This window comes from Sorex fumeus, unplaced genomic scaffold (assembly GCF_029834395.1).
Source record: "Sorex fumeus unplaced genomic scaffold, SorFum_2.1 ptg000058l, whole genome shotgun sequence".
NCBI lineage: Eukaryota > Metazoa > Chordata > Mammalia > Eulipotyphla > Soricidae > Sorex > Sorex fumeus.
In genome coordinates this window covers 29,964,288-29,982,259 of record NW_026606115.1, presented here as the reverse complement: position 1 = coordinate 29,982,259, position 17,972 = coordinate 29,964,288, and the positions used below count along the sequence as shown (strand labels likewise).

At 42.5% G+C, this 17,972-nt stretch overlaps 1 protein-coding gene, 1 non-coding gene and 1 pseudogene across 4 annotated transcripts in view; 2 read left to right on the top strand and 1 right to left on the bottom strand.

The window, feature by feature from the left end:
• Positions 1-2,128: 2,128 nt before the first annotated feature.
• Positions 2,129-2,743, bottom strand: LOC130034165 (SAP domain-containing ribonucleoprotein-like; annotated as a pseudogene).
• Positions 2,744-8,048: 5,305 nt separating this feature from the next.
• Positions 8,049-17,972, top strand: part of THOC2 (THO complex subunit 2) — a 120,019-nt gene continuing 110,095 nt past the window's right edge. For all 3 annotated transcript variants that reach the window (XM_056125641.1, XM_056125640.1, XM_056125639.1), the window contains exon 1: positions 8,049-8,129. In XM_056125641.1, the coding sequence (XP_055981616.1) occupies positions 8,059-8,129 (71 nt within the window). In that variant the 5' untranslated portion in view covers positions 8,049-8,058. The remainder of the gene's footprint in view (positions 8,130-17,972) is intronic.
• Positions 11,833-11,939, top strand: LOC130034342 (U6 spliceosomal RNA). Its single transcript, XR_008794108.1, has one exon. It is a non-coding gene; the product is annotated as a U6 spliceosomal RNA (small nuclear RNA).

Below are 17,972 nucleotides of genomic sequence, written 5' to 3'. Positions count from 1 at the left end.
GCTTGGGTTTCAGTTATACAATGATCAAGTACCCATCCCTCCACCAGCGCCCATCCTCCACCACTACGGATCCCAGCATCCATCCCTCCCCATCCCCCCCATTTCACCCTGCCTCTGTGGCAGGGCATTCCCTTTTGTTCTCTCTCTCTCTCCTTTTGGGTCCTGTGGTTGGCAAGAGAGGCATTGAGTGGCAATCATGTTTGGTCTATAGTCTACTTGAGGAATGTTCATATTGTTTCCTCAAAAGGCTGTTCCAGTCAGCATTGCCACCAACAATGAAGGAAGGAGAGTCCCTTTCTCACCACATTCTTTTTTTTTTCCATTTTGGGTCACCCCCGGCAATGCACAGGTGTTACTCCTGGATCTGCACTCAGGAATTACTCCTGGCGGTGCTCAGGGGGCCACACAGGATGCTGGGAATTGAACCTGGGTCAACCGCATGCAAGGAACACGCCCTACCCGCTGTGCTATCGTTTCAGCCCCTCTCACCACATTCTTGCTAGCACTTGTTGCTCTTGTTCTTTTGGATGTGTTGAGCTGAGGTTCTAATGTTCAAGGAAGAAGTATTTCCGTCAGTGAATATGTGAGAACTCCTATATTTTGCAAGGTGGCACTGACCTTTTGTTGTTTTGTAGTCTCATTTTGTACTATCCTTTAGGTGTAGGGATATTAATGCTTCAGTGTTGTTAACTCTGAAGTACTTTATCATTTGATTTTTAAAAACTACCCACACTGATGTGCTGGCTCCTACATTAAATTCTTTATAATTATCCTCTTTGAGTATATAACGTTTCCTGTCAAGTCACAATAGTTGTCTGTACAACTCTATATAGACAATTCAAATCTATACAATTCCTAATATTTATTTATGTGTAAAAATCTTTCTCTTTTTTCCCTGCTCTCCGCTCTCCCAGAAAATAACCCCAGATATTTCAGGTATGAGGCATATCTTCTACTGCTGAAATATATTCGTGCTCCCCATCTCTTCTTTTTATAATTAGATTTGTCAGTTTTATCAGTTTTAGTAAAATCCAACCAATTTTTGCCTTATAGATACTTTCTTCTTGTATTAGCATTTTCTATTTTAAAATGTCCTAATTTCTACTTTATTTCACTTACTGTTGGTTATTTTATTGTAACTTCTTTTGTTATTGAGCCATACCCAGCAGTGCCCATGGGAAACTTATGGCTCTCACTCAGAAATCACTCCTGCTGCGTTCGGGGGACTATATGGAATGTTGGGTATTGAACCTGGATTGGCTTCAAGCAAGGCAAGTGCCTTACCTGTTGTATTATCTCATCAGTCCTTTTTTGTAACTTCTTAAACTGGACACATAATATCTGAATTTCCAGCCTTTTTTATTCAATAATTCTAATGCTCATGGACATAAATTTCTTTTGAACTATTTCTTTAGCTACAATCCATAATTTTTCACTAGTTTTGATGTGCAATATTTTAATGGATGCTCTGTTCTAAATGTTTTTTTTTTTAATTTTGGGGGGTTTGGGGCCACACCTGTTGATGCTCAGGGGTTATTCCTGGTTCTACCTCAGGAATCACTCTGGGTGGTACTCAGGAACCACATGACAAACTGGGGATTGAACCTGGGTCAACTGCATGCAATTCAAATGCTTTACTCACCGTACTATCTCTCTAGCCCAAATGGTTTCTAATTTGTTTCATTTTATTGGTTTTTGGGCTACACGGCTTACTCTTGGCTCTGTGCACAGGGATTACTCCCGGAGGGCTTGGAGGTACCATGTGTGGTACCAGGGATTGAACTGTCCTGTCAGCCAAAAGGTCAATGTCCTATCCCCTGTTCTATTGATCCGGCCCCAATGTTTTAACTTTTCCTTTTTTCTAGTTTTTTTCTATTAACAAGCAAAATAGTAGTTAACAACAACAACACCACAACAAAATGAAAGTTAAAAAAAATTAAAAAAATAAAAAAATTTAAAAAAACAGCAGGAAGTCAAATTGATGCCAATATTAACAGATGTACATGGGGTACATGCTCTCATATATTGTGAGGCACGACTAAGGCACGTGACTATTCATTTAGGTACATATGTGACTGCGAAGAATCATAGAGCTAGAAACCACTAAAGAACAGAAAGAAAAAGCTTTTCACCAGGCAATTCCAAAGTGCTCTCTCTTTTTCTCTTCCTTGCCTCTATCTTTCTTGGTTCTAGCTCCGGCAGAATTTATAACAATCCCATATTGCTCTTTACTTCTTTTCAGCTTCTCATCATGTTCAGACTTTCTGGAGATTGAAGAGACATTAAAACCAAATATTTAAGCTCATTCCTCTAGCTTTTCCAGGGTAAACATAGGTTTGGAATCAGATGATTGTTCCTTGGATGAAACTGAAAAAATCCCAGATCTAGCAGCTCAGGCAGCATTCTTACACTCCAAACTCACAAGTACATTGACTCTTTCTCCTCTCTTATGCTTTCTCTCATTTTGTGGTATTTTATATGTAATTTTTACCACTTTCTTCTCTGCTGCCACATAACTGCTTTTTCATAGGTTTCTTCCTCTTTATCAGACAGTCCTAAGGATTTTGGTTCTTCGTTTGTCTCATCTCCCAGTACATCCTTTTCATTTGCCTCTTCTTTAGTATGCTCTTCCAAATATGCCTGGAGTCTGTTGATGAGGTTTTGTTTTAGTCCCTTAGTCTCTAATCCACGAGCAAGACTCAGCAAACTTCAGTTTATGGAGCTCCACTATCTCTGTAGCCATCTTGTTACACTCCACAGCTCCACTGTTTTTTTAATTTTTAAAGTTTTCTCTTTGAACTGTGATTCATTTCAAAATACATATTTAAAATGTTCAATATAGGTGTTTATTTTGTCTTTTTGTTACTTCTTTTGGCTTTTTGGGTGGGTCACATCCTGCAGTGCTCAGGGATCACTCCTGGTGTACTCAGGGAGCAATATGGGGCACCAGGGATTGAACCACGTAGGCCACATGAAAGGCAAGCACCCTACCTGCTATACTGTCACACCAGCCCCCATTACTTATTTTCAATTTAATTGCAGTCTGGTCTTAAAACTGATATACTGACTTTGACATTTGTTGATATTTGCTTAAAAAAAAACTCAGTGTATGATTAATTTTCGTAAGTGTTCCAGGTACTGGTCCACTACCAGACAACACACTGCCTTTGTGTTGATTATGTAACTATAACCTTTCTTTCAGAGCTATGAAGCACTGTACCTGAGTATATGGGTTGGCCAGTGGAGTGTGGGATGGTTTTGACCCCCGTCTGACCCCTTTGGTTAAGTGCCTTTGATCAGTGAACACTCTGTACATGGTGACTTGTTCTTGTGTACTTGTAAATGATGTTTATTTTCAAGTTGCTAGGTAATGTGTTCTATGTATATCTACTAGACAAAAATATATTCATTTGTTGCCCAAATTTTCTACGTATTTCTTGTTTTTGCCCTACTTTATCTATTAACTTGTGAAAGATGAGAATTAAATCCTCTTACTGTGGTTTATTTCTCCTTATAATTGTTAATTTTACCTCCACATATTTCACAGCCGTCACTGAATACCTATCATGGTACTATATTTTTTACAAATACTTCAATAATTGTATTTATTGTGTATTTTTATGTGTCTCCTTCCTGGTCCCATTATCTGTTTTCATTGACTCTGATAACAGATTCTTCTACTTTACAGTTACTTAATATTAACTTATTTGATACATTAGACGGTAAACATTGAAACTACCCAATCCCTAGCCTTCACCACAGACCGTGGTCTCTGGTCTACTAGTACTCATAAGCCAGTGAGATCACTAGAGAACAATACTCCCAGTTAATGAGACAATACCAGATAGTAGTAGCAAAAAACCCACCAGAAAACAACCAACAAAACTAAACAAAACCCCCAAACCTACCAGAACGTAAAAGAGATGATAGTTTTGCAATTTTATAGGATGAAACCCATTTAGTTCTGTGAAATTCCTAAAGGAATCATTATATCATGTAAAATTATTTCTGCAGGCTCTGGCAGAAGGGAAAATCAAGAGCTCAAAGAAAATTACTGCAGTCAGGCCATACTATATTTTTGTCATATTGAGTAGTATGTATAGTACAGTTCAGTGTTTGAAAAAAGGCACTGTGATGAAGTGCCTAGAAAAAAACATAATACAGGAGAATACTATAGAGTACAGTGGCTCTCAACAAGTATTGTGATTCAGGACACATTGTTGGTTATATCACATGGGTTGTATATGTGTGTATTAAGGCCAGGGATATTGCTCTACATAGTATAATATTTAAGACCCTCTGCCCCCTACAAAGAATTATCTGGTTCCAAATCTACATAGTTCCCCTGGATAATATAATGAAGTCTATATAAGCAGCAGGACAGTGTTTCTTATATTACATAAGTCATCATGAAATTATGATTTCAAATCTTTCTAGAGAACACGATGGTATGTGAGTATTAACTCCACTATTCAGTTCACTTTGCATATATTCAAAATTTTCCACAATAATGAAAGATAAAAAGATCAGCAGACACTTATTTCTAGACCTCCCTAGAAAAACAAAGTATTTCTGTATGCAGAAGTCAAGGGAAGTGAACGGGGTATAATTTAAAAGGTGTGGCTTTAGACCCAAAGAGAGAGTGCAGCCAATAGGGTGATTTCCTTGCATGTTGCTGAGCTATGTTTGATTTCTGGCATCCCAGATGGTTCCCAGAACTCTGCCAAGGAATGATCCCTGAGTGCAGCACCTGGATGGACTAAGCACTGAGCACTATCGGGTGTGACCCCAATAGGAAAAAAAGTGACTTTATAAGATTCGCCCAGGATGGGAGATGCATGCTGAAAGTAGACTACAGACCAAACATGATTGCCACTCAATGCCTCTTTTGCAAACCACAGCACCCAAAATGAGAGAGAGAACAAAAGGGAATGCCCTGCCACAGAGGCGGGGTGGGATGGGGGATGGGAGGTGGGAGGGATACTGGGATCAGTGGTGGTGGAGAGTGGGCACTGGTGGAGGTCTGGGTACTCGATCATTGTATAACTGAAACCCAAGCACAAAAATTTGTAAGTCTATAACTGTATCTCGTGGTATTTCACTAATAAAATTTTTTTTTAAAAAGTGGCTTTATATATTTTTAAAGTCAATCACACATTAGAGTAAATAGGGCTGATGACGGCAATGCAGTTTATTTATTTATTTATTTTTATAAATCCTTTATTAAATTTATATTGTAAAAAATTATTATGTTCACGGTTCTTTTTTCCTTTTTGGGTCACACTCGGCAATGCTCAGGGGTTATTCCTGGCTCTTCGCTCAGCAATTACTCCTGGCGTGGTGCTCAGGCGATCACATGGGATGCTGGGAATCGAACTCGGGTTGACCACGTGTGATACAAATGCCCTACCTGCTGTGCTATCGCTCCAGTCCCAATGCAGTTTTTTTTTTGTTTTGCTTTTTGGGTCACACCCGGCAATGCACAGGGGTTACTCCTGGCTCTGCGCTCAGGAATTACCCCTGGCGGTGCTCAGGGGACCATATGGGATGCTGGGAATCAAACCCAGGTTGGCCGTGTGCAAGGAAAACGCCCTACCCCCTGTGCTATTGCTCCAGTCCCTGCAGTTTTTTTTAAATTTAATTTTATTTTTATAATGTAGCTCACAATATTTAATTACATTTAACATTTGAACACCAATCCCACCACCAATTACACCTTCCGACCATCATATTTCAGATGTTTCCAACCCAAATCCCAACCCCTGCCCCAGAGCAGAACTCAAATAATTTATTTTGTACTGTTTGTTATGAATAAACCACTGAAAATGCTACACAATGTAGTTTTATCCCTAGGACTTACTCTGAATATAATATATCCCATGAAGGGTTTTGGTTTTGTTTTGGGCCTATGCCCTGAGCTGCTCAGATCTACTCCTGGCCTTACATTCAGGGATCATATGGGGTGCCTGAGATGGAACTCAGTTGGCTTATATAACTGTGGTGGTGGGGTGGGGGTATGTTGGACGTCCCTTAAAGAGTTTTTCAGTGTAAATAAACTTGGTTCATTTAGCAAAATTTGCCAAATAGATGGTTCTTGTTCTAAAGTTCCTTTCTTAATAACCATATTGTAGAACATCTTCATTGGGTTTGTCTATATTTAAATTTTTTTATCAACCTTATTGAAATCTTTTTTATTTTGTAAAGTTACACAAGTAGAACATAGAATGTTATTATTTTACATTTGTTTAATCATTCGTTTTTAAAACATTTTAGAATAAGTTACAGAATAATGTCCTACCATCTCAAAATATTTCAGTGAGTAATGAATTTGTTTTGTTTTGGGTAACATCCAGTGAAATTCAGGAATTACTCCTGGTGGTGCTTGTGGGACAATTCGGGATGCTGAGGATCGAACCTGGGTTGGCTGCATGCAAGGCAAGCACCCTATACGCTGTACTCTCTCCAGCCCCAGTGAGTAATTTTTTAATTATTGTGGGGACGATTCCAGGCAGGCTGGGTTGAGGCTTGCCCTTACCTGGAATTGAATCTGGGCCGCACACATGTAAGGTCAAGGTTGCACTTGATCCACATCTCTGGCCCCCAGAACCAGAACTTTCTTTCACTAGAACGCGAAACTTTTTAGTTTCTAGAACTATCTCTTACTTAACCTTGGTGCGAGGATAAATAAATGGACACTGGCCTATTGTTACATCATCTACATTCTTTATTTGGCGAATGTGGAAGCGACCAAGCCCCTTGAAAGGGAAGGAAACGTTTCCCGCCCCACCTCTTTCCTCTGGCCAGGGATGGTTGTCCTGTGAGTTTTTTCCCCCCTGGAATTTGTTTCTCAGACTTTGTCTTCAGAAAGAACCCCGATAATCTTAAAGCCGGACTCCAGTTGCTTCACAGACCTCCCCCCTCCCCAAGGGTCTCGCCGAGTCCTCCCAGGATGCAGCTCCCAGTGGTATCAACCTCGACCCCGAGGCACGGCACGCGATTGGTCCGCGCGCTTTGGCGGGAGGCGCAGGACGCGCGGTCGTCGGGTAGCGGGCGACCGGCGTCGCGCGCAGCTTTGTATAGGGGGTCTCCGTCAGAGGGCCCAGGGGCACGGCCGCTCCCGGCATGCTCTAGCGCGGGCACCGGCACGAGCGTTTAAAAGCGGCTCTCGCGACGCCAGACGGAGGCTCGCGCCGCCATGGAGGTCCTGCTCAGTCCGCCGTGCTGGGGGCTCCTCGCCGAGCCGGGGGCCGCCGCCCCCACGGGAGGCCTCGAGCCAGCCAGGAACGCGCCTCTCTCCACGGAGACGCATCTTTTCGCCTCCGAACGGTATCGGCCACGGTTTCCCAGCGGGAACTTAAGTCACCTCGCCCCGTGACATGGTGCCTCCCGAGGAGGTTCTAGCACACCACGTAACGTGAACGCCGGCTCCTCGTGGCGTGACGCCGCCCTTAGACGGGCCCGGGTCGCCCGCCACAGCCGACCCCCTACCTCTCGCCGGGCCGTCGGCTTCCCCACCCCCCCTCCCCCGTCCCTTTCTGTCCGCGGGGTAGATTTCTCTCTCCCGGGGCCCTTGTTGCCTCCCTGGGGACTCGCCTAACGCTCGCCCCGGAGTCAATGGCCGCTTCCGCCCCCGAGTCATTGCTTTGTGTCTCAGAGGGAGCCGCGGGCCACCGCCTCTGCCGCGCCGTCCCTCCCCCGGGTCGGGGGGCGCGCAGCGGGTGGGTGCCTCGTCGTTTAGGGTGTCACTCCACCGGGCCCCGGGCGCGCGGCAGGGTGTCTGAAAGGGATACGCCGGAGGTCGCCGCGGCCCTTCCCCCCTCCCTGCAGGGCGCGGGCTCATGGAAGGGAGGGCAGGCGTGGCGGTCGCCCGGCTGGCGTAACTTAGCCCGGCGCGGGGATTCGAACCCCAGGCTTGGGCGGGTGGGGGCCGAGCGGGGCGGGAAATCGAAAAGCGAAGCTCCTGCTCCCGGCATTCCTCGTGGGCGGCGCTCCCCTTTGACCCCTCGCTCGCTCGCTCGCGTGCTACACATCCGGGCCTCTGCTACTAGGGAGAGGAAGATGGCGGCCGCGGCTGTGGTGGTTCCCGCAGAGTGGATAAAGAACTGGGAGAAATCAGGGAGAAGCGAATTGTGAGTATCTGCGCGGCACCGGGCGCGGGGCTGGCGGGGCTCGGCTTTCAGATGCACTCTCACTTGTTGGGGGAGGTTTGCTCGGGGCGGGGGGGGGGAGGGATGTGCACCCCTCCCCCATCCAGACGGCGGGCGTGGATGGTTGGCTGGGAGTTTCGAACTCCAGGCGGAGAGAGCCGGGGGTGAACAGTCACCGACCCCAGCCGACGTCGCACTTGCTCGAGATCTCTGCCGTCCGCCCTTGAGCCTTTCGGCAGGATTTCATTTCGTCCTCACACTCCGGCGCTCGCTCTCTCTTTTTTTTGTTCCTGTCTTTGCTCGAGCTCACTTGGCTCCTTTCTCTTTCCGGGCTCGCGCTGCGGGGGAGAGGTTCGATGTGCTATCATCGCTCTGCCCCATTACTTTGCAGCCTGCCGACTCAGTTGAGAGTCGGGTGCTTCCCTCGCTGCCCCAAGGAAGGCGAGCCGCCTCCGCCCGCCGCGAAACCTGGGGCGTCGCTCCGAGCCCCGCTTGGATCCTCTCATTTTCCAGGGGAGCGGGTGCCTGGCACTGCCGCGGAGAGGGCGAGAAATGGTGCAGGCACGGCCGCTTTTTCCGATGACCCACTGACATCGCTTTGCTGCTTGCACATTGGAATAATTTCGCCTTGGCCTCAACTTTCCTCATTAAAGGGTTCCGGAACCCCATTTTGTCCTGGGACTGGCAACTAATTTTGGCACGCTTCCAAGCGTCTAGAGTACCTAGAATAACGCGTTCCCTTTTAGTTACAAAACTTGTTTCCCTGCCCAGCCATACAATAAAGAAAACGGTAATTTGCCCGACCCGTGGTTTCTTCACCCCACGTTTCAGCTCTCTCTCCGTTGCGGTGGGGGGAGGTGGAGGGAGCAAAACCTTTCAGTCCTCCCAATTAACCCAGACGTAAAAACAAACAAACAAACAAAAATCAAATGATTACCTTTTTTGAATTGCTTTAGAAACGAAAGCTCAACCCGGTATTGAGATGAACTCTGGTTAGCCATTTTTTGTCCCCTCCCCCTCCTTCTGTAATCAGTTTATGGCTGGTTGCTGGGGCAAGAAGATCCAAATCTTTGAACGGAACGCGCGGAACGCGTTGCCTGTTCTTGCGCGTGTAATATTGCCAGTCCCAAATACACCCCCAACTTCTGCCCCCGCGCTCGCACTGCTTTGCGGATTCTTTTTAACTGTGAGCTCTAGATTTGGATTGTCGAGTAAGCGGTCTTAGCCACTTAAATAGCTGTGTGACCTTGGATAAGTTCCTTAACCACTTTGACCGTTTCCCCTTGAGTAAATTGGGACTAATAAGTAGTACTCAAAGGATTGTTGTCAAGACCAAATAATGCCTGTAAAGCACTTGACTTGGAGTAAGTGTATAAGTGATGGTCAATAAAAGTAATGCCATCCTCTACTTGAGATATTTAAACTTCTCAGGCCAGATTTTGCGCTAAAAAGTCTGTACCACTCAGGTTAGCAGTTAAATTGCTCTCACCCTCTCCTGCACTTCTATGCTCTACAGGTAAGGAATCAAAAGACCCCGAAGAGTTCTGATTTTTTTTTCCCTTAGTTGAACCTCAGACACCCCCTTGTACACTTTCTAGCATATGCTTCAAGTGCTTATTGTTGTTAACTGAGAGACATCTTTGATAACTATTGATTCTTAATGTTTGGGAACATTTTCCAAATCCTTATACCTGCTAGTTAACAGGTAACTATTAAGTCCCTTGTGGGTAGAGAAAGGAAAACGGGATGTCACTAAACCAAACCATTTTAATCTATATTAGGTTAGAGTAACCCCTACCCCAAACTGATAAATCTGTGCACTATTGTTTGTTTTTAAATTCAGCATAGTTACTTAGGGGCTGTCTCACCTTTGTGGATTGCTGAGCTTCCTGCTTCCAACTGTCTGTGTGAGTGTGAGAGAGACAGAGACAGAGAGTGAGCGACAGTTTTACTGTTACTACACCCACCTTAGAATGAATGGTATTAAGGCTAGGCGGTGACAATCCCCCTGGCTGGTGACATTCTGCCTGGCTTCTGACTGGCAATAGTTGGGGGCAAAACATGTATGAGGTCTCAGTACCTAGGAAAATGGAAAACAGTATTCACTTCATGTGTATTTACATGATTTTGCTACTTGTCATAGTTACTATATTTGAAAAGCTGCTTTGAACCTCATATGAAGTGATTTGTGGCATATAATTTGTATTACAGTAAATTCAGATCAGTACATTCAATATTTTTACTTGAATTCCGTTAGATGAAGAAGATGGAGAGGTTAAAGTTCTGTGATATAATGAAGTATTTTAAATAGTCAAACACCTTCAGTACACTTAGCTTTCATTTATATAACCTTTTTCCTCTCTTTGAAAACTTTAAGATAGCTAACTTTGGAGATATAATGTGAGTCTTTGTAAAGATAGATGTTAACATTTTCAATTTATTAGAACTGAATGGTGTAAATGTTAGAAAATACTCTGAAAACCACCACTTAAATATAAAACAGCTGTAGGGACTCTTAAGAGAAAATAGTGCCTAATTATTGGATTTTAGGATATGACTAATATTTAAAATGATATTTTGGGGGACTGGAGCAATAGCACAGTGGGTAGGGCATTTGCCTTGCACGCGGCCAAACCGTGTTTGATTCCCAGCATCCCATATGGTCCCCTGAGCACCATCAGGGGTAATTCCTGAGCTCAGAGCCAGGAGTAACCCCTGTGCATCGCTGGGTGTGACCCAAAAAGAAAAAAATATATTTTGGTAATTTTTTCCTTTTTAAAAAAAAATCCTTTTTTTATGTGAAGCTATCAGCTGAACTTTAATGGACTAAAATTATTTATTTTTAATTTTTCTCCCACACCTGGCAGTGGTCAGGGCCTAGCTCCTGGTTTTATGCTCAGGGGATCACTCCTGGCTGACTTGGGGGACAATGCGGGGTCCTGGGGGTTGAACCCGGGTCAGTAGTGTGCAAGGCAAATGCCCTACCTGTGGTACTATTGCTCTGGCCCTTGTTATTTATTTATTTATTTTTTTATCATTTTTTACCAGTGTAAGTCTATGTTTGACATTTGTTCAGTGTTTACCAACATTTAAAGTGCTTGGCATTTTTTTGAGGGGGCAGAGCTGGGATTCAACTCCAGGTGCTATATGCAAGTCATGCACTTTGTCATTGAGCCATTTCCCTAGAGAGAGCAACTCTTTTGTTTGCTAGCTTGTTTTTGTTTGGGGGCCACAGTCAGCTGTTCTGGGTCTACTTTTGGTTCAGAGGTAACTCCTGGTGTTGATTCAGGTGCCATGTGGTACTGGGGATTGAAACAGTCCTCCTGCATGCAAATTATGCACTTCAGCCAATTGACCCATTTCTAGCCCTGAAAGAACAAATTCTATTATTAAGTTGGGGGTTTGGGCCATACCTGGTGGTGATCAGGACATATTCCTGGTTCTGTGCTCCTGTCAGTCCTGGTGGTGGGCAGAGGGACTGTAAGCTGTGATGAGGATTGAACCAGGGTTGGCTGCTTGCAAGGTGCTATAGGAAAGCACCTTTCTTCCTGTATTAATCTTTCTGGCCCATAATGGCTAAGTTTTAATTGTGTGTCATGAAAAGCAACTTAACTTTATCCAAGGTCTTGGGTTTGAAGGACAATTTTTGTTAGGTAATTAAAATTGAAAAAAAAAAGATTTTTTAGTGCTTGCTTCGGCAGCACATATACTAAAATTGGAACGATACAGAGAAGATTAGCATGGCCCCTGCACAAGGATGACACGCAAATTCGTGAAGCGTTCTATATTTAAAAAAAAAAAAGATTTAAAAAAATACCTGAGCAGCCCATTGCATGCCTACCTAACGTGCTTCTGGAGATACTGATTACTTTTATTTTATTTTATGTTTTGTTTTTTGGGCCACACCTGGCTGTGCTCAGTAGTCTCTCCTCGCTCTGCACTCGGGGATCACTCCTTGTGGGCTTGAAGGACCATATGGGCTGCTGAGGTTTGAGTCTGGGTCTGTCATATGGAAGGCAAATGCACCCCTTCCAGCTATACTATTGCTCCGACCCCAACTCACTTTTTAAAATTTTTATTTTTAAAATTTTTATTAGTGAGACAGCATGAGGTACAATTGTAGACTTACAAATTTTTGTGCTTGGGTTTCAATTATACAAAGGTCAAATACCCATCCCTCCACCATTGCCCATTTCCCACCACCACGGATCCCAGTATCCCTCCCACTCCCAATCCCCCCATCCCACCCTGCTCCAGCTCACTTTTTAATGGTAAATTATAGAACTCTTAAAAATGATCTTTTCCAAATGATATCAAAAGTATAAAGGCTTCAAAAAGGTAATTAACCTACTCGCACAAGTGCCACATCTAAATGCAAATTCTTTCAATTTCTGCAATTTGTGCAAGTTGTGTATTTAGTCATTAATTTTGGAATTAAAATTTTAATGTATTGATTTCATATTGGCATAGAACTTGCTTTGTTTAAACTAATGTATTTGTGTGTACTGGTAGATCTGTTGGAAAAAATCTTTAAGGGGGATTTAGTTTCTATGCCTTTAATCCAAAGGTGTTAGCTTGATGTCAATACTTAGAGTCTAATATTGACACTCTTACGTTTGTTGAATATCATCTGTTTGTTAAAACAATAGCACAGTGGGTAGGGTATTTGCCTTGCATGCGGCCAACCCGGGTTCAATTCCCAGCATCCCATATGGTCCCCTGAGCACCGCCAGGGGTAATTCCTGAGTGCAGAGCCAGGAGTAACCCCTGTGCATTGCCCGGTGTGACCCAAAAAGCAAAAAAAAAAAAAATATATATATCAATTAGAAATCTTAGTTGTTTTCACTTTTTTTTCCTTTTTGGGTCACATCTAGCAATGCTGAGGGGTTACTCCTGGCTCTGCACTCAGGAATTAGTCCTGGCAGTGCTTGGGGGACCATATGAGATGCTGGGAATCGAACCCAGGTCGGCCGTGTACAAGGCAAACACCCTACCCACTGTGCTATTGCTCCAGCCCTTGTTTTCACTTTTTTTTTTTTGGCTTTTTGGGTTACACCTGGCAATGCACAGGGGCTACTCCTAGTTCTGCACTCAGGAGTTACTCCTGATGGTGCTCAGGGGTCCATATGGGATGCTGGGAATAGAACCCAGGTCGGCCGCTTGCAAGGCAAACGCCCTACCCACTGTGCTATCTCTCCAGCCCCTGTTTTCACTTTTTTGATTATTGATAGTATAATAAAATTAATGAATTTCATTGTGAAATGCTTTGATTGCCCTTTTCCCCTACCACTAAATAATTTTACACATTCTAGAACTTATCTAATAAGAATTATGTGTTCTTTAAATGTGTTTAGTCTTACATGGGAGGGGGGAAGTTTGTGATAAATAATTCAAGAAATAATAGTAGATTTTTTTCCTTCAAAATGCTATAAATTCAGCAGAAGCTTTATGTGAAATCATTTCTTCATGTCTTTTCACTTGACATTTATTTTCTCATTTCTACCTGTAGTCACAAATTCAGTATTAATTGTTCTGTTTTCCTTGTAAGAGAAATGTATTCTTCAGAAAATGTAAAAATATCATGAAATTTTCTAGACCACTGCCCTTGTTTGAGAAATTGTAATGTTTAAACATTTAGAACATTTAGCTAGAGAGCTATGAATGTACTTGTGCAGAATGTTTGTTGCCTTTGAGCATTTCTTGTTCCCTTCTTGTAAATGCATGGTTTTATTTTCATAAATGCATGTTTCAAGATAGTTTTATCTTAGGCCTCAATATTCACTTTTGTGAATTATAACTGTCTTAACAGTTAAAATAGAGGTAGCACTTTGCTTAACCAAATTTAGCTTTTTTGATTTGTTTTTAAGAATCGACAAGTACAAATTGAAAAGTTTTTAATTTTTTAATTGTTTTTTATTTTTGGACCACAGCCACTGGTGCTTGGGGGCAGCTACTGGCTCAGTGCTCAGAATTGATTCCAGTAGGTGCTGGGGAGCCATGTAGTGTGGGGAAGATGGAAACTTTAACTCTTTCATGCAGAACTTGCATTCCAGCCATTTGAGCTATCCAGCCCCTGACATTAATTTTTCAAATGTGAAAACCAACTTTGAGATATTGAGCATAATCTAGAATCACAGGTTCATGCTGTATTATTTTTTCTCTTGCCTTTGGCCATCTTGGTCCCTATGTTTCTTTGTTTTTAATGGCTAAATGAAAGCAAGTAAGGTGGAAAGCTAAATCTCGTGTTAAGAATTCTTTAGGAGTCATGAAATTTGCTTATAAGTAGATGGACAGGGAGAGTATCATGCTAAGTGAAATGAGTCAGAAAGAGAGGAACAGACATATATTGACTGCACTAATTTGTGAAACATAAAATAGCACAATTTGAGACTGACACCCAAGGACAGTAGAGACAGGCCTAAGAAGATTGCTTCAAGGTTGGAAGGAAGTCTGCCTCATGAGCGGGGAGAGAAGGCAGCTGGGATAGAGAAGGGATCACTAAGTGGTGATGGTTGGAGCGATCGCTCAGGATGGGAGATGTGTGCTGAAAGTAGATAAAGTACCAAACATGATGGCCTCTCAGTATCTGTATTGCAAACCATAATGCCCACAAGTAGAGAGTAAGAAGGAAATTGTCTGCCATAGAGTCAGGTGGTGGGGTGGAGTGGGGTGGGGGAGGTGGGAGGGATACTGGGGACATTGGTGGTGTAAAATTACACTGGCGGAGGAATGGGTGTTCCGTCATTGTATGACTAAAAATCATGAAGTCTTTGTAACTATCTCATGGTGATTCAATAATAAAAGCAATTAATGTATATATATTTATTTATATAAAAATAAATTTTCAGGAGGCTGGAAGTGATAGTACACTGGATAGGACTTTTGTCTTACTAATATGGGTACTCTATATAATCCCCATAGCTTGTCAGGAGTGCTCCCTGAACACAGAGCCAGGAGTTAACCCTGAGCACTGCCAGGTGTTTTCTTAAAAGCCAAAAAAAAACCCCTATTCATAGGGGCTGGAGAGAGCGCTCAATAGACTGGAGCATGTGCTCTATGTGTTGAATGCCCGGGTTTAATCCTCTGCACTGAATAGTCCCCAAGTACTGCCAGGAGAGGTCACTGAGCTGGGAGTAACTCCTGAACACGCTTGGGTTTATTACCCCACCCCTTCAAAAAGAAAAGAACTATTTACAAAATTTAGGTCCTTGGGAGAGCATAAGATACTATTGTGTTTAATTTTAACTAATCATAGACTGTTAAAGTTCTGTCTCTGTTCTCAGGAACCTGAGACAACATCGGCACAATAGCACAGAACTTTTAGTTTCAAAATTTATTAAAGCACCCCCGCACGGCAAAGCCTGGCAAGCTACCCGTGACATATTCGATATGCCACACACAGTAACAAGTCTCACAATGGAGACATTACTGGGCCCACTTGAGCAAATCAATGAACAACATGGAGGACAGTGCTACAGTGCTATTAAATAAAGCACTATGAATTATGAGGTTACTCATATTTTTCTCCCCTTATTACTTAGGATAGCATATTTAAACTCTTAAATAGGTGTAGTAAGACAAATAAACTCCCTCTCTTCCATCCTTCTTCCTTTCTTCCTTCCTTGTTTTTGGGCCATACTCAGTAACTTTCAGGTGTTGCACCCAACTCTGCTCTCAGGCATCACTCCTGGCATTGCTCAGGTACACCATAGATTGAACCCAGGTTGACCGTATGCAAGGGAAACGTGTACTATCTCTCCAGCCCCAAGAATTGTTTAAGAATTTTTTGGGGGTTGGAGAGATTGTACAGTGGGTATTGTTGGCTGCCTTGCCATGCAAGTGACCCAGGTTCAATCCCCTGCATGACTTAATGCTCCCCCTGAGCCCTGCCAGGAGTGAGCCCTGAGCAAAGCTGTGCGTGCCAAAACAAACTAAAGTTGTTTTTTTTTGTTTGTTTTTGTCTTTTGGGTCACACCTGGCGATGCACAGGGGTTACTCCTGGCTCTGCACTCAGGAATCACTCCTGACAGTGCTCAGGGGACCATATGGGATGCTGGTAATCAAACCCGGGTCGGCCGCATGCTAGGCAAACGCCCTACCTGCTGTGCTATTGCTCCAGCCCTCCTAAAGTTGTTTTTTTTAAATTTTTTTTTTCATAAAGGCTGGAGAGATAGTATAGCAGTGAAGTTGCTTGCTTTGTACAGGTCCGATCCAGGCTTAGTCCCTGGCATCCCATATGGTCCCCCAAAGATTTATCAGGATTGGTCCCTGAACACTGCTGGGTGTGGCCTAAAAACAAAAACAAATTCCCCCAAGTTATTAATGGTTAATTTGACAAGTATATACACAAATCTTGGGGGAAATTTGGGGGGTTTTTAGTTTTCTACAAGAAGAAATCATACATTATGGCATTAAAAGTATGTTATGCAAGTGAATTGCCTTATCCTAATAACCCACCACTGAATTCTTACTCAATTTGACTGAATCTTTGAGTTGTTAATTAATAGTTCATGATGAAATTATCATCTGTATCCTAATGAATGTTTTTGGCTTTGTGAGTGGCAGAAAAGAATTGTATTCTAATTATTTCTTTATGTAACAGTTTATGTACCATTAGATTAGGTGGGGGTTGGAACACTGACATGTTTCTGTCACCAATAGGATTATTGCAAAAGGCATACATTATGTTTATGAAAACTTAGAGAAAGTGAAGAATTGAGATTAAACAAGTACATTCACCTTAAGAAGCTTGAGTACAGAGGAAAAGATGAATTGCTTATTAATTATATTCTGTCAAAGACAAGATGTTCTTCTGTCCCACTACATTCTACAGGAATGAATCTATGTGCTTATTGAGAACCATATTGTCAAATTGTTTATATTTCTTTTAATCAAATGATAGAAGTAGTCATAAAACATCTTATTTGTTTTTGTATTTTTTGTTGGGGGGGTGGTCACACCTGCTGTGATCAGGGCTTACTCTCCAGTTTGGGATCACTCCTAAGCAGAGAGCACCTGGTGGTACTTGGGGGTACCATTAAGTGATGCTGGGGATTGAACTGTGTTATTCATGTGCAAGACATGTATCTTCACCCTATGCTCTCTGACCCTATAATTTATTCATATATATTTCAAAAGAGGTGCTATATAAGACATTTAATTTTATCTCTGATGGTAGTATTTAAGCTGATGAATCTGTGTTACTGTTTGGAAGGCTGTTTCACACTCCAGGGAAGGTTATGATAGGTTTAATGTATTTTGAGAAATGCGAAGTTCAACCAGTATTCTCAACATATTGGAGGTCTTGTCTTCAGTTACTCTTGGGAAGTACTTGGAGTTAAATTTAAATCAGTTTATTTTACTGTTCCTAAGGTGCTTCCTGAAAAAAATAGTTGGTTAAAAATAATAATTGCACTGTAGAAAAAAGTAGAAAAAATAATTGCTATGCCCAGGCCATTGTATCCCAGCTGATTATCAGCCCCAGGATAGTTGTAAAAGGCAAATCATGTGGCTCAGTTAAACCTGTGTGTGGGGATGAATTTGTTCAGGCTAGATTCTGTCCACACTGGGGCTTTTGAAAGTTAATTTTGAAACTCCCTTCTGAAGTCAAGCCTTTTTTCAGCTTAAGGTGTATCAGCGGCTGCTCCTACTCAAAAGACAATACCTGGAAGTTGTCAATTTGTATACTCTTTAAAGTTCCAGTGTGGTGGTTTAATTGAAAAAGTTGCATATTATGTAGATGTAAGATAAAACTTAATAAAATCTGATCCTTCTTGAAAAACTAGTAACTGATGTTCAAACCATGATTTAATTTTCTGAAGATTT